The sequence below is a fragment of the Aptenodytes patagonicus genome, chromosome 5 (genome assembly GCF_965638725.1).
Source record: "Aptenodytes patagonicus chromosome 5, bAptPat1.pri.cur, whole genome shotgun sequence".
In the NCBI taxonomy this organism is placed as follows: Eukaryota; Metazoa; Chordata; class Aves; order Sphenisciformes; family Spheniscidae; genus Aptenodytes; species Aptenodytes patagonicus.
In genome coordinates, this window is record NC_134953.1 from 29,497,363 (window position 1) to 29,512,815 (window position 15,453).

The 15,453-nt window shown below is 46.7% G+C and overlaps 1 protein-coding gene across 4 annotated transcripts in view; it reads right to left on the bottom strand.

Moving 5' to 3' along the window:
• Positions 1-15,453, bottom strand: part of CTBP2 (C-terminal binding protein 2) — a 146,691-nt gene that overhangs the window by 11,465 nt on the left and 119,773 nt on the right. For all 4 annotated transcript variants that reach the window (XM_076339208.1, XM_076339206.1, XM_076339210.1 and 1 more), the window contains one exon: positions 1,173-1,327. In XM_076339208.1, the coding sequence (XP_076195323.1) occupies positions 1,173-1,327 (155 nt within the window). The remainder of the gene's footprint in view (positions 1-1,172; positions 1,328-15,453) is intronic.

Here is a 15,453-nt window from a genome sequence, read left to right on the forward strand (position 1 = left end):
TCACCAAAACTAACAGGGGTGTGACCCACCAACACTGAGGCCATTCCCTTTGGGAAGAGACTGGATGGATATCTGGAAATTATGATGTTATGTCCGGGGAGGCAAAGCAGAGGAAAACTGAGCCTGTCACTCACCCAGACCCTTTTCCAGGTGGTTATCTGCTAATCCCTCTGCTTCCAACCAGCAGTAATTCTGCTTTTAAAAACAAATTAGGTTTTATGGCAGTATCTATTATTTTTGAACACAACTGTGTGTCACTTGTAACTCCTCGACCTTCTTTTGTATGTTGGAAGTATAAGTACCTGTCACACTGTTCACATTAACCTTTCCTGTATGTTTTCAAGAGTATCTAAAAAGATCTGTGTGATGCTGTACAGTCATGTAAGACTGTACTCTGTCCCCTTCAATGGAGATTCAAACCTTCATTGGTGCTCACCATAAGCTACCTCAGTGTTCTGGAAACCCAAGACCTATCTAAATTCTCCAAGACTGGCTCATCTATCATCTACCAATGCCTCATAAAAAACTCCATCCTCCTTCCCACGCATTTAATATTTGAAGCACTGCAAAGATCAGCACTGACGCTATTTGTAGTTCTCTTTCCCAGATCCTGGAAGTGATTTCTGATCCGTTCAAACGTCATTTGAGTTATCTAAATGTGCACAAAGAATACTTTTAAAACAAGTATTTACAATTAGTTGAGCTTCCAGGCAGAAACACCCATCCACACTGCACGGATCTGCCTGCATGCTGCCCAAACCTCACCCACTCCTTGCTGGGGAGAAATGAGCTGCTGAGGTGTAGCCCGCACTAGAGGAGACCCATCAGCTGCAGCGTGGGATGGTGTTAGCAAAGCCAGAGCAACTGCCCCGCACCCTGGGGAGGTGCAGAGTGCTGTTACTGCTGCACCGAGCAAGCGGACTTCAAAAAAATGGGAAACATTAATAATATTGATGCAAAAAACCTGATGCTAAGAGATAAGGTGACTTTTTTTTCCAAAATAACATCTGGCCTCGCTGAATTTTAATCTACAGAAACTTCTGTTGATGTTATCTGCTGATGGTCTCAAAGTGCAGCTTTGTACACTTTTTTCTCAAGAAGAATTGGAAGGGGAAGGCCAGAGCACACCGTCCCCCGGCCTGGCCCACCCGCGCCCTCACAGCTCATGTTACCTTCTCGTGAATCTCCTGAGTTGATTGTGCGTCACAGAATGCAACCGTCGCCAAGTCCTTCAAAATGGGCATCTCCACTGTACAGTCCCTCCCGTCCAGCAGTGCCACCAGGGGCCGGGGGTGCATGGGGCCGTTCATGATCTGAGGGCGAATACCTGCAAGCAGAAGAAGCGCGGCTTTTGCACCGGCGGCAGCAGAAAGGTCCCCCCGGCAGCAGTGGTACCTGCGCACGGTTCCTGTGTCGGGTGAGGGGCAGCGGCACATGGTTTCAGCTTGCACAACAAATTTAGGGGGATGATGGCAATGCAATGCAAAGTTTAGCACAAGGTCCAGTTTTACCTCTGGGAGTATGGCTGCAGTTTTGCCCCCGACAGAGAGAAAACCCAGCGAAACTTGCTTCAGGACAGGGATGGACAACCCCATTTCAGCCACCTGTGACTTTATGGGGATGTATCTCCACTGTGCCGATCCTCACCGACACAGGACACATTTCAACCAAACCACATAAGCCAGAGCTGCCGGCCTCTTCAACCATTTTATTTAGCATCTTAGGAGTGAAACCCAAGCCAGTGGTTTTTTCCCCTTCCTGCAGGAGGGCCGGGATTTCGTTCCGCAGATGTACACTGGTACTTGATCTGTTTTTTTAAGGAATGACTACCATTTTGACCACCTCAGAAAGAAGGTTCAAACAGACAGCCACCAAAAAAAAAAAGGATTACTGGAAAAATCACAGAAAGAGCAAGACACCGAAGACCTCTTTAGCACACAGGCATATAATCTGTTATATTACCAACTACCAAAAGGCTTCAAGGTGGGAACGGCGAAGCTCAGCTTACTTTGTAAAACCAAACCTGGTCTATCCCCGCATCCTGCGGGATGCTCTGGGATGCGTGGCTGGAGCCTGCGTGAAGGACCTGCATATAAAGGATGAAATGGCTTCAGACCCTGCTCTGCCATGGCAGTGAGCGCACTTGTGCCAGTGCAGGACACTGCTCTTCTCACACTTACACACACCTACCCATGGGCTGCTCCTTTGAAAATATTTGTATTCAGGAGTCTGTTCAGCTGTGCTGCGTTTTTCTCATTTCACAACGACCCGTTTTCCAGGCTGAGGTGAGGAAAGGAACAATCACCACCAAGGGCCGCAGAAGGCTGATTTTTCTACCCTATTTATTGCTCTGCCGGGGATTAATCAGTTCATTTTTGGACAAGTCACTTAGACATTTCTACGCCTCCCTTTAGTACTCAGTAAGGGAATTTATTACATTAAGACTGTACAAAATATCTCAGCTATCTTTTTCGGCTACCCAGGCAGTTTCTGGGAAAAGCGTAGGTGGGGGGAGCGGGTGTTCTGGGCACAAAGCAGCGTTTCATTTCTGCTGCCGCACCATGAGATGTCCAGGCCTGGAGGGTTTGGGTTCGAACCTTCAAACCCCCTCACAAGCAGCCTCAGAGAAGCCCCTCTCCTTACAAAACCCCCTTTCTGCACAAGAACCTTCCAGGGCTACCAACCAACACCTGTATCGCCTTTAAGCATAGTGGGTGTGTGATCCTTTTATTGAGGGGCTAACAGACACAGTAAATGCCTTCACTACTTCTGGGTAAGAGCATTTTCCCCTGCCACTCTACATCACAGGTATCACTACTTACTCGCAGTGAAGTTGCTGATGCTGGTGAGCTGGACAAGCACGCGGCTTGGCTGAGGGAACTCCGCGGAGTTGTTTTGGGGTATTTTGAAGGGTCAAACATCTCACATGGAGTATTACAGAACAAATGCTACTGTCTGTGGCTCTGTTTGAGTAAGTCGGACTAAAGCCAAGAGCAGGAGCCTCCTTCGCCGGCCCTTGCGCCCGGGGCTGGGTACCGCTCCAGCCCTCTGGACTGCGGTCAACACCAGGAATTGTGTCACTGCAGCCTCACGTGCCAGAAAAATGGCAAGAAGGAAAGAAACTCATGAGAAGAGCTGATTTCTTTTTTTCTTTTTTTAAGGGAAAATTAAATGTGCCTTTCTGTCCAGATTGCTGTTGGGTAAAGTATTAGCAAGATCTCCACCAGCTGATGTGTATGTGACAGACACGGGTGCTACGGGCCAAAGCGATGCCTCCCAGACCACGCCAGCACCAAGAGCATCGCCCCAGGGAGGGATCTTCGCTGCTGCGTATAAAACGCGGGGTAGCACGTAGTTACATTTATTTTGCATGGGAAAAATTAACCCCATGGAAACAGGCAGGTTTAATGGCTCTCCATTCCTGTTTTATTGACTCTGCTTTAAGAAATGAAGAACCAAGCAACCCAGCAGCAGACCTGACTGAAGATTTTCAGCATTATATGTGAATGTTTTTGGAATAGGTCCTGCTCTCCATCTTTCCTACCGAGATCTCCATTAGCACGTACTGGAAGTAATACATTATGTTTGCATGCATTTCATCCAGATGGAAGTACAACTGTGTCAGTAGGCAGGGTAGAGTGCTGAGACGATTTGGATAACCGAAAGAAGCTTGCCATAAGCAGATAAGCAAGAATAAAAACATGTACAAATCTCAGAGCGCTTACACAATCCTTACGTGAAGCACTATACTGCAGCTAGATTATTTTCTCAGGTTAACAAGCGAGTGAATTATAACACTGACTTAAACGCTTACTAACGTGTATGATCTCCAAGGTTTAGAGCATCACCTATCAGCCTCACACCGCAACTGTAAATAAAAAGGAATCTGATGCAGGGGCAAGGTGGCTGTGGTGGTCCCAGCCCCAGCGGCAACTGGCACTGTCCCTGTGCTGTGCAGCTGTACGCCTCTGTCTGGGCAAGCTGAGCTCAGAGCTCGGTGCCCACTGGGGACCAGGACCATCCTCAGGCAGGGCAGTGGGCAAACAGAGGTTGGTGGTGGCTTCCTGCGAGCATGGCACATCACGGAAGACAAAACCACGGGTTATCTGAAACCTTGATATTTAATCCGAGCCCAAAAATAACAGTTTTATTATGCTGCCATTACGTAAGTTTCTTTGAAACTCAAACGAAACACAGCTTTTTTTTTGAAACAGCATCTGTGTCTTTGCTCAGGATTAGGGATGTAATTGTGCATGATGACACAGGCTTCTTAGGCATGTCACCCTCGCCTGCACACAAAAGTGCAGTTGCTGAGGTTGAATGCTGGCTGGAAACTGTGAGGTAGTCAGAGGAATGTCTCTCATTTCTCCTGCTTCAATGAGGGAATTTACTTCAGCTTGACAATGAAAGTTTTCAAGCAAATCAGTACGAGATGAAGTGTATAATGTATGGAAATTACGTTTTAATAAAAACCATTGGCAGGTTTGCAACTTAAACCGTGGTATATTTTCCTTGCCTGCCTCTCTCGTTGCTTCTCCACCACTCTGCAACTATTCTTCACCGTCCTGGTTCCTACCTCCTGCACAAACACATTCAAACCAAAACATTTGGGCTGACAAAACCAAGCTAAACTCGGTACGCTTTTCTTTTTAAACAAGCTCATACAGTACATTTGTTCTGCGTGCAACTGCTTCATTAAGAACGAGGTATGCCACGGATCAGAAAGTAATTAAACAGCCAGACACTCCCCCCCTAAATTGTGATAAAACATCTCAGCCATTAACCCTCTCGCTCTGCCACACATTACAAAACCACCGGGCTCACTCCACCGAGGGGTACGATGCTGTGTAAACCAAGCCCATCGCTGCCTCCCCACGCGTGGGCAGCAGGCAGCAGAGCAAGCCGGGGTGGTGCAGGCAGGAGGCAGTGGACAAGCTCTCCTTGGGACTGGGGTGGGATCAACTCTCCCTCCCAACAGCCTCACAAATTTGGTGGCTCCCCCGCCATCTGAAGCTGATTTTGCTGATAAAGCCCCAGCCGTTCCTGCAAAGTTGTGGTAAATATTGTCCGAGATGTATTTTTTTAGGTGTTTTCAGCTGCCCGCAGACCCTCGCCAGCATTGCAGGGAGCACTTGGTAAGGAAGAGGGAGAGGAGGAAGGGTTTATGGAAAAAAAAAAAATAAAAAAAAAAGAAAGGTTCTGCAGTCACAGTGAGAACCCAAACTCCACCCCGGCTCACAGGCAGCGCCGCTTGTTGCACGCAGCCCCACGTATAAAGTGCTTTTGTTTCATTTTTAATACACAAAGCCTGCTTGTCCTCTCCTGCTGCTCCTCCCCTTTGCCACCCACTTGTATCCGATCCCAATGGCACCCCTGCCAAGAGAATTAGGGAGCGCTCCCTGCTAAATGGCAGCCTTTGTGTGACCGCAAGACGGCTGGTAGTATCTCACAGAAACAAAAGCAGAAGCCATTTGCCTAATTCTTACTAATCTCAGTTGCCTAGCCACGCAGCATTAAAAAAAAAAAAAGGCTTTAAACATGTTCACTTGCAGTATATAAAAGTGCATCAAGAAGCGATCCTGACATTCGCCTGAATTACCCGTTCACAACAAAGTAGCTACAGTTTTACAGTCAACTACACACTTTATTAAACAAACAGAAAAGAAACAGGAAATTTCCCCTTGCCTGGAAAATGTTGCCTCCACATTCTTCTTCTTATTAAAAACCACACATGGCAGTGGAGGAGGAGGGAGGGAGGAGGAGGGAGGGGAACCCACACACGATAAAATACTACCACTTTTCAGTGCGTTGCCTCTCCTTTCGTCTACGAGGGGGTATCTTCAAACAAGCAATCCCGCGGCCCACAGCTGCAACATCTCAAGACAAATGTCTCTTTGAACACGGAGGGAAAAGAAAAGGCTTTTGTCCTGAGCCACAGAAGAATAGTCTGAAATTGTGAGAGGAGTTACAGTCACCTCTGCGCGGCTCCCAACTCTTCAGAGCACTCCCTCCAGACTTTGCCGAAGCTTTTAACTAATCGTAGTTCTTTCCCAGCCCTTGAATAAAATCATGTGAGTGCCAGCCAAAAAATCTTATGCTATGCACACTAAAGGGTTTGTATATGTCACAGTTGCTTTTCCCCCCTTCCACTCCCCTCCTCCTATTGACTTGCACATACAGTGTTTTTTTCAAGTCGTCTCAAATGGATTTAATCTGTGCCATGCTGCGTTTTATGTTTGTTTGGGTTTTTTTGTGTGTGGTTTTTTTTAAACTTAAAAATGAAACATGCCTTTCCATGCGGAGTATATTAAATGAGGCTCCAGAAACAGGCTGATAGCCTTTAGCAGCAGCGGCAGCACCACGAAAACAAACACAAAGCACTGGGGAAAGCAAGGCTGCGCTGATCTCATCTAGCACCCAGAAATGAAGGGCCAAATTCTCTCTTGATGTGTAAATCAACCAGTTTTCAGCATCAGAAAAGACACTCGCTTGCTGGAAGGATTCACATCTTCTTGGAGACGCCCATCTCCTGGTCCTGCCCAGTTTGTCCCAAATAGGTAAAAGCAGCCCCATATCATCATCATCCCAATCCCAGACTCCTGCAGAGCATGGGGAAGTGCTGCTGTGGGACACGGTGAAGGAGGGCAGGTCATACCTGTGCAATGCCCTGTCTCCAGAGCATGCACTGGCTCACAGCTTGGAGCAGTTGGTTTTTTCTCTTTCTGGTTGCCATCGTCATGGCTAGCAGCAGCAACAGCTAGAGACAATCCTCATCCAAGAAATAAGGAAAAAAAATCACTCCCAGTTTAACACTGTTAGTGCTGCATCTTACTACTTGCCATTCCCTGGCTAAAGAGCGGTGCAAGTTAGTTAACAGAGGGATCTAGGTGGCGTTTCTGCAAAATACCTTGGATCCATCAAACTGATTTTCAGCCATGGAAGCCAAAACCGAACCAGAGCACTGCCGGTGCACTGGTAGTACTGGCTACTATGCTTTACCTGGGACAAACGCAGTACGTGGGAAATCTGTCAGCAACAAGGTTAGCCTGCACAGACCTGTTGTTTTCCATCACCGTTTTGTCACCATCCTGCTGGTTCAAACAGCATCATCCCTCCCCTCTGCAGACCAGGGGGGTCTGAACCACCCAGAGCCAGTCCGAGGGAAACACCCAGGAGAAACTGGCAGCAATTCATTGGCACACGCAGCACTCTACCAGGCAAGGGTCCTGCTGACCCTGTCGGATGCTTCTGGATGCACAGAAGAGTCCTGGAATCAGAGGATGAGGTCAAGAATAAGGAGAACAAAGGTTTATTACTGAAGCTGCTACTGACTTGCAACATAAACATCAAAAGACCTGTCAGCCTCTCTAAAATCCAGTCTCTGAGTACAAGACAAGGGGATTTAGGCACATCTTTCTCTTGAACTTACATTGCCATTGGTTGAGCACTTCAAATTTTCCACAGATTCACTGTCCCAGCCATCAGCCCCACTTTACAAGCCGGAAAGCTGGGGTCCCGCAGTGCCTTTCCGAGGTGGCTCAGGAGTCCCCACTCCTCAGCAGCCCTGGGCCACCCTCTTTGCGGGCTGTAAACTGGCACTGATCCTGCTTCAGGGGTGCACGGAGGGGAAACCTCTGAGAATCCACCTCTGTGGGTCACAGATAGCCCATGGTGGTTTCAAACTTTAGCAGTATCACTTGCAAGCAGAAAGGCATAAGTGAGTTGCAAAGGTGCCATCGAACAAGTGCTGAAGGAAGGTTTCTGTGAGGATGGGGATGTTTTTGGAAAGCACTGCAGGTGCTGCAGGACCGAGAGGACCACCCTCCTCTATTGCAGCATACTCACAAGTGATGCTCTTTCTTTCACTTAACTTTTCCTGTTAATAGATGCTTCTCATAATAAATGCATATGAAAAAATGAAATAAGACACAGTCTTTATCTCGCAGTCAGGGGAAAACAGATATTTACTGTTATTTCTAATTGTAAATACTCTGGAGGCGCTTGGTACTGTACAGACAGAAGCCACACAAATACACAGCCAGTTTAGAAAGTGACATCAAATGTCTTTTTTATAAATAATCGTGCTGTGGTTTTTCTAAAGCAAAGCATCTTTGAGACTGCCAGGATCCTACCGGGAAAAGACTGTGAAATCTTCTCGTTTGGAGGAGATCTGGGTGTTTGAACTGATGTCCGTAACGCAGCTGGAGCTGATGGGCTCCATGCTTGCAGCCAGGGTTGCCACGGGGAAGGGGGACGATGGCAAAGCGGAGGTGACTTCCAGCCCACTGGAGGGTTCATGGCAGTCTTCTCCGGTGAGGGAAATCACGCTTCAGAGAAACTCCCGAGCTCCAGAAAGATGGCCAAAGAGCAAGGCCCATCCTCCCCCCTGAGGGGCAGGGTCCCTGCCAGAAAGGAAAAAAACTCGTACCTGCTGTTGGGAAGAGCCTGTGCAAACTCCTGACCTCTCCAAGTGCATTTCCTCCTGTCAGCACGTAACAGCTGGCTTTCTGCCAGTTCCCTTTTCAGGTAACTTTTCAGGACTTCCTTTAAGAATGTATTTTTAAAAATTCATAGGAAATTCCCATATAAAATGATATCCTTATTAGCTGATATGAACACCATGATTACAGTCCCCAGCTGAACTACAGAAGCAGACAGCAACCACAGAGAAATGCTCATAAAAATACGAGGAGTATATATATGTGGCATTTCCTTACTCTTATTTGAATTCCTGTAGATAACACATACCAGAGACAGATACACCTCTTCACTTCCTTTTGCAGACCCCCATTAAAGGACCAAGATACGCATAACCCACTCCTGATGCCATGGGGATGCTGTCTTGGGGCAGGAAAGCGAAGCACAAGCTTTGCAAAACTCCGGAGCACTCTTCTTCTATGAAGTAATCATCTCGGGACTGAACTAAATCTCATCCAGGAGCACTCTAGATACAGCTGCAAGTATATAAACTGGTGTAATACAATGAAAAAGTAATGTAATAGTAATATGTAGCCTCTGCTGTATACCTTCCATATCAAATTGTCGGTGTTTTGGTTATTCCCAGGCTGCGAGGTGGGTAAATGGGCGATGGGAGATGGGGGGTGCCCAAGGGATGTGCTGGCCCCAAGGGCCGGCCAGGGACCCCGAGAAGCAGGAGTGTGGAGCAGGGGACGGACGGATGGGATGGCGACCCTGGGGAGGCAGTGGGAGCTGCCAGGGCACACGAGAGAGATGGCAGAGCAGATGGGAGAGGCCATATGGGGCAGTGAGGGATGCTACCAAGAAAGCTAAAAGAAGCACCTGGAAGAAAAAATGCTTGCTCACAGGAGCTCAGTTTCTTGTATTCATTTTTTTTTTTAAGAGAGGAATGGGAAAAAAAGGGGAAAAACCCAGTTACGGTTTGTGGTGTGGCTATGTTGTCCCTGCTCATTGCAGCGGGGTTGAACTAGATGACCTTTAAAGGTCCCTTCCAACCCAAACTATTCTATGATTCTATGATTCAGACACCATATGGACTCTCAAACCGTCCCACTGCCCAGGGCTGAGCTTTGCAGCTCCTATTAAAAATAGTATGGAGAAGGTAGCAAAAAACCCCAATAAATTCCCCTCAAACGTACTCCATTACCAAGCCCAGTGCTGAAAACAAATTGTGTTTGTAGTGCTTAGCAGATGGCTTTCTTGATATATTATCCAGAAACGTGAGAAAATACTTTCTCTGCAGTGCTGCCACTTCAGCTGTAGTATATATTCTTTACATTTCATACGTGTGACGTTCACCCCTGTGACACACATTCCAGCCATACGGCATCACGCAGAAAGGACGACATCCTGCGCCAGTTCTCCTTCGGGTCCTTCTTTATCCATTTACCTTTTCCCTTCTATCCCAATGGAAACAAACTACAGCAGTAAAAAACAAATGAGCTGCTCCAGGAAATGGACAGCTTTCATTGTTTTTGTTTTTTGTTTTTTTGGTTTTTTTAAAAGATAAAATAAATAAAACCAAGGTGAATGATGCTGATGCTTTACACGAGGGCGCAGGGGAGAGCTGCTGATATTAGCCATCTGGGCAGGAGGCTGCCTGGACTTTAAATCACCCTGAGGGATTCGGAAGCTTTAAAGACATTTTGGAAGATGAGATGCAAAAATCAAGGCTAAAGATGAGCCTGCTGACCAGCAGAGACATCCCTGGTATGGGGACAGCCTGAAACACTGCTGCCTGAGACCACGACGAGACCAGCAGCGGGACTGCAAACAATGTACCAGCATTGCGGGATGCAAACTCGGTTTTATCGCACAGACGGACAACTGACAGCCCTATGGTTTAGACTGGAAATTTCCCTCGAATGAAAAAAAGAAATGGTAATCCATCAAAGCGAACACTTGGATTCAGCTTTTGGGAAGTGAGAGGGGTTTAATCACACTAGCTGTCCGTGTGCCACCAGCGCCTTTTAAACTTGCGTTTGCACATTGATAATGAGTGATTCTGAGTGGAAAACAAAGAAAATGCCATGTTGTGAGATACTTGTAGGAATTAAATTATGCTGGCGTTAACCACTGACATATTAGTCCTTCCCATTATGCTGCACCAAAAGTGCTATCAATGTTTTAAGTAAGATACACATAAGGCTTTCTATATGCTGCTCTGCTTTGCTGCTGGCATTTTTGAGATCTGCAGGAGGTTTTCTGTAGATCCCAGAGGAGGGTCAAGATGGCGTCGAGGGAGTTTCTGTGCTGGGGAGGACAGCGGTTGCTGTTCGCTGTTGGCTTACAGCATTCCCTGTACGGTGATGCTTCTACTGCACAGATGAGCAAGCTGGTGAGATAAGACTGCTTTGCTGGGGTGGGAGCCTGGGCAGCCTTTTGGAAGATAAATTCTCCTCTCCACATCTGCCTTATGAGCTGTTGTCATCTCAAGTCATTCGTTTGCAGCAAGAACAACCCACCAAGGATCCAGCCCAGGCTTTACCTAATGCTCTTTCTACGAGGACAATGTGGGAGTCTTCAGTGAGAGCCCAGCTTGACTTTAAGAGCCTCCCCAAAGCAACCTTTGGCCAAGTGCAAAGTGCCAAAAAGGGCTGGCAGCTGCCTTGATTCCTCCTGCAAACGCTGCAGATGGGTCGTGGGCTGCGGCAGGAGCTGTGACCACCCAGGGAGCACCCGAGGCCCTGGCCTGGGGCGAGGGATGGTTTCAATCCTTTAAGTCCACCTGGACATCTCCAGCATCTTCGTTCAAAGTGATAAATGGCACAAAACTTTCAAGCCGTGGGCAGTGAGTGATGCCTTTCAAAGTGATGCACACCAGCAGAAAAAGAAGCACGAGGGTTGTCCCTGAGCCCTGTGAGACACACTGTGCGTGCTCCCGGGGGCTCTTCCACAGCTTGAGTGACACGTGCTAGCTACTAAAGGAAAAAAGACAGTGAGCTCACTCAAAAACCCACAGGTCTTGCCAAGGCCTCACCCCTTGTAAGACCTATTAAAATAGCTCCTGGGCACTTGCCAAGCGCACAAGCCCAGCTGGAACCGTCTGTTCAGTGACACTGTTGCAAGGTCATCCCTTCTGGAGACTGAAATCGGCCACTCTTCAACCTATGAACGTGAAATGTTTCTGTCTAGGGCACTGGAGCTCTGATAACTTTCTCCCTTCCTATCGCTGCTCCATCTACATCCCCGCTCTCAGGTCCCCACCTCTTTTCCACAATGAAGATCAAATAAAGGAAACCTCGCTGTGGAGAGGAAGCGCAACCGCTGCCACATTTCCAGCTTTTCTGCAGCGTGTTCACAGCCTGTACAGGACTCCTACTTTTGTCATCCCACTTTCTTGCTTCACTTTTTTTTCATTTCTTTCCCTGTCCCAGTTTGTACCCGGACCCCCCCGTGCTCTCCCATCGCTCTTTGAGGAATTTGAGACCAATTCGGTTTAGTGCAGAAAGGATGGCAAAATGGAAATATATGAGTGAGGGAATAACCCTGGAAGGTCCTGGGAGGTGCTGAATGCCTGCAAATCCCACTCATTTCCCCAAGATAAACACCCTCACTTCCTTGCAGAGCTGGATCATAACTAAGTGAGAAAAAAACCCTAAATACTAACATTCGAAAGCACTTAACTACAACCTACTTGTTATTAAAGTTGATTTACAACTAATGCTTTGTAAGTATATCATAGGATTTTATCGCAGTTACACTGAAAAAAGAAGGGCATGTGTTGAATTCCTGTTGACATTTAAAACAGCCCAGAAGCATAAAAACAAAGCAAACAAAACTTTGGGCTTGGCAACGACCATCAGAACCCACCTGCTCCCCATGGTTAGCAAACAAAGCTGTACTCCACTACTTCTGCAGCCCCAAGCGTGGCCCCGGCCTGGGTGGGAGGTTCCCCAAAGGCAGGGTGCCCTTCCCCAAGCTCCCCAGCTCCTGGCCCTTCTGCTCTCACCCAAGGAAGTCACTGAGGCTACCAGGAAACCCACCGTGGTGGAGGACAACCCTTAAGTGGATACTTCAGCTCAGCACGTATTTCAACGCGTGCTGTCCCTAACAGAAACGCTTTCTTGGATCAGGCTGATATCCCCTTGAGGCGCATTATCAAATATTTGCCAGGCGAGAAGGCGCACTGTCATGGGAGATAAAGAAGATGATTGCACCACACAGAACAGGGAAGATGTACATGAGAATTGATTTTATCCTTCGGAAGAACAGTTTACAGAGGGAGGCTGTTCACCTTGTGGGTCTTCCCAGCTATGGAGAGATGCTCCCAGCTCCCAGCTCCCAGCTCATAGCTTCCCAGCTATGAGAGTATGCTCATCTGGGAGCATCGTCCCCTGGACACCCCAGACCAGCAGCTCTGCCTGCAACTCTGCCTGCAGAACAGCAGCTCTGCCTGCAGCCCAGCAGCTCTGTGTGGGCATGGCCCTGTGGGCAACGGCAGAGCTGGGGGAACAACCAGCTCGCTCTGACCTTCCCCTTGGGTTATACTTTCTGAATCTTACAGAACCCCAATATTTTCTGTGTTTTTTTACTACATATTGGAAAAGACTGGTTCCACCTTGGGCAGGATTTACTGGTCTTGACTGCATTAAGAAGACAGAGCTCTATATGTAATGTCCTGGGAAAAGTATGGCAAAGAAACTCAGTCCTGCTTTGACCCATGTTCCTTAACTAATATTTTTATTATTTTTAATATCGTTGTAAAGCTGTCTCCCCAGATACACTGGTAAAATGAAGAAGGATCCCACAATGTGCTTGCAGCCACCTTCCCAGAGGAGCCTGCTCTGCCGGAGAGGTCAACAGGAATGGGGTGACTCAGGGCCCAGCAGCATCTCCCACCCTGACGTCTTCTTCTGAGTCACGTGCAAGGCCGCTCAGTCAGCGGGAAAAAAACCCAACCCATAACCCCCCCCAAGAAACCTCAATCTCTTTATCCAACTTCTCTGAAAAAAGATTTTAGAGATGCCACACAATACAGTCCTTTTTAGCTATTTGTGCCCTCGAGCCATGCATTAATACAACTGAGAGTAAGCTGGATTGAGGGCATTTTAAATTGATGTATTGCACGACGTAGAAGGCTATCAAAAAAAAAGCACTCCAAAAAGAAAAAAGGAAAAACTCAACACAAAACTGGATTGTAAGCTGAAGATTTCATGAGGTCAGGGTGAACGTACAAAACCTCTCACTGGAAATTTTATTAAAAATAGCATCTTATCTCCTGTAACATAGAAAGTACACTGATTAATAACAATACACTGATTAGTAAGAAACTCCCAAATCTTAGAATATTATAATTTAATCATGTTTTTTTTAGACTGAGGGAAAAAAGTGGTGATCAGGACAGAGAACTCTCTGCATTTTAAACTCACCCTTTTTAAACATTCTGACTTTGCATCTTTGTAGAGCCTTACTAGCCGCTCACTAATAACTGCTGTATGCTGAGAGCATCTTGAAGTTGCAAAAGGGCATTGTAAGTATCTCAGAAAGAAATAAGAGCATGTCCATACACTTACAAAGACTTCTCAGGCGCACAAAAGAACATGCTTTTGCGACTGCATGTAGAAATTTTGACTCCATGTATACAGATGTCAGGTTTCTACTAATAAACTTCAAGCCAGAAAAAAGTCTTTTGTAACTCAGGGCTATTGAATCTTTCTTAAAATGTCCAAATCAAATTAAACCAAATGTGATATTTTTTTGTGAGTTGCTTTTAAATTCAGTTCTTTCAAATATTGGTTAAACCTTTTGAAAATGAAATGAATTTTATTTTTAATGTAATGTGCAATTGTGGATATCTGAAGAAAAGCATGTGCTCCCAAAAGCACGTGTGTTTTTCTAACTATACAATTTGGTCTAATAAAAGATATTATCTCTCCCTGAAAACTTTGCCTAGCTTCAGTTTTCCTGGCTGAACAAAGATAACAGAAAAAGTTTAATGATTAACTTTCACGTTCTCTATTTTCCGCCCTTATCAGGCTTTTCCTGGCTGCTAGCATTCCTGCCTTGCTGCAAAACACGGGCTGCAGGGCTGGGGGCTGCATTGCACACACCTGGGGGACCTCAGCCCCAGCCTTCACACACCTTCTCCTGATACATCACCACCTTGACAGCCTTTGGACCTGAATGTGGCCGGAACAACCCAAAACTCTTCCAAAAAGATCTCAAATAATGTTAGAGATGTGATTTCTTTTGCTACAGTGGAAGGAAGCTCCAAGTAAGGACTGAGGCGGAACCTGCGGTACCTCTGGCCACCCCACCTCGCCTCCCTGGTCCTCTCAAGGCTTTCAGAGGCTGAAACAAACCCCTCCAGAGCTTTCCAGCTGGGCTATTCTTGGGCCCTGGTTGAGCAACACGCACTAGGAACAGGCGAGAACATACCTAACATTTTTTCTCATCCCTGACCCTAAAAAAGTTCTCCTCTGATTAGTGATAATCCACAGCCACACATTTCACATCTTAAATTAGGACAGTGGACCAAGCAATGTCTACTAAATACCATCACTAACTTTGATACCAAAAGTACCTATTCACCCTGAGACACTGCATCTGTCAGCACGAGTGACAATCACCCTGTCAAGGGTTTCTGCATGGGGTTTTCCTGCATGCCCAGGGTGGGCTCGAGTCAAGGCTAGGTTAAACTCTCATCGTTTTGCAAATCCTACTGTTGTAGCCACTTCATCCCCACCTCTCCCATACCAGCCAGAGGGCATGCAGCCCGGTCAGCCGCCACAAGTGTCTTCTGGTTTATAGAAACCACGTTCAATGTCCAAATATTGCACAATTCCTTGAATAATAGAGCTTACAACCTCCCTAATTTATCATCAGTGTTTAAAATAGTATCAAAACCCCTCACAAGTAATGATAGATGAAAAATTTATCTTAAAACAGAGCTATTTAAGATATGATAATCTAGAAAAATCTTTGCTAATCTGCTCCATCTTTGAGCAAAAGAAATACATGCTCCCTGGGTTT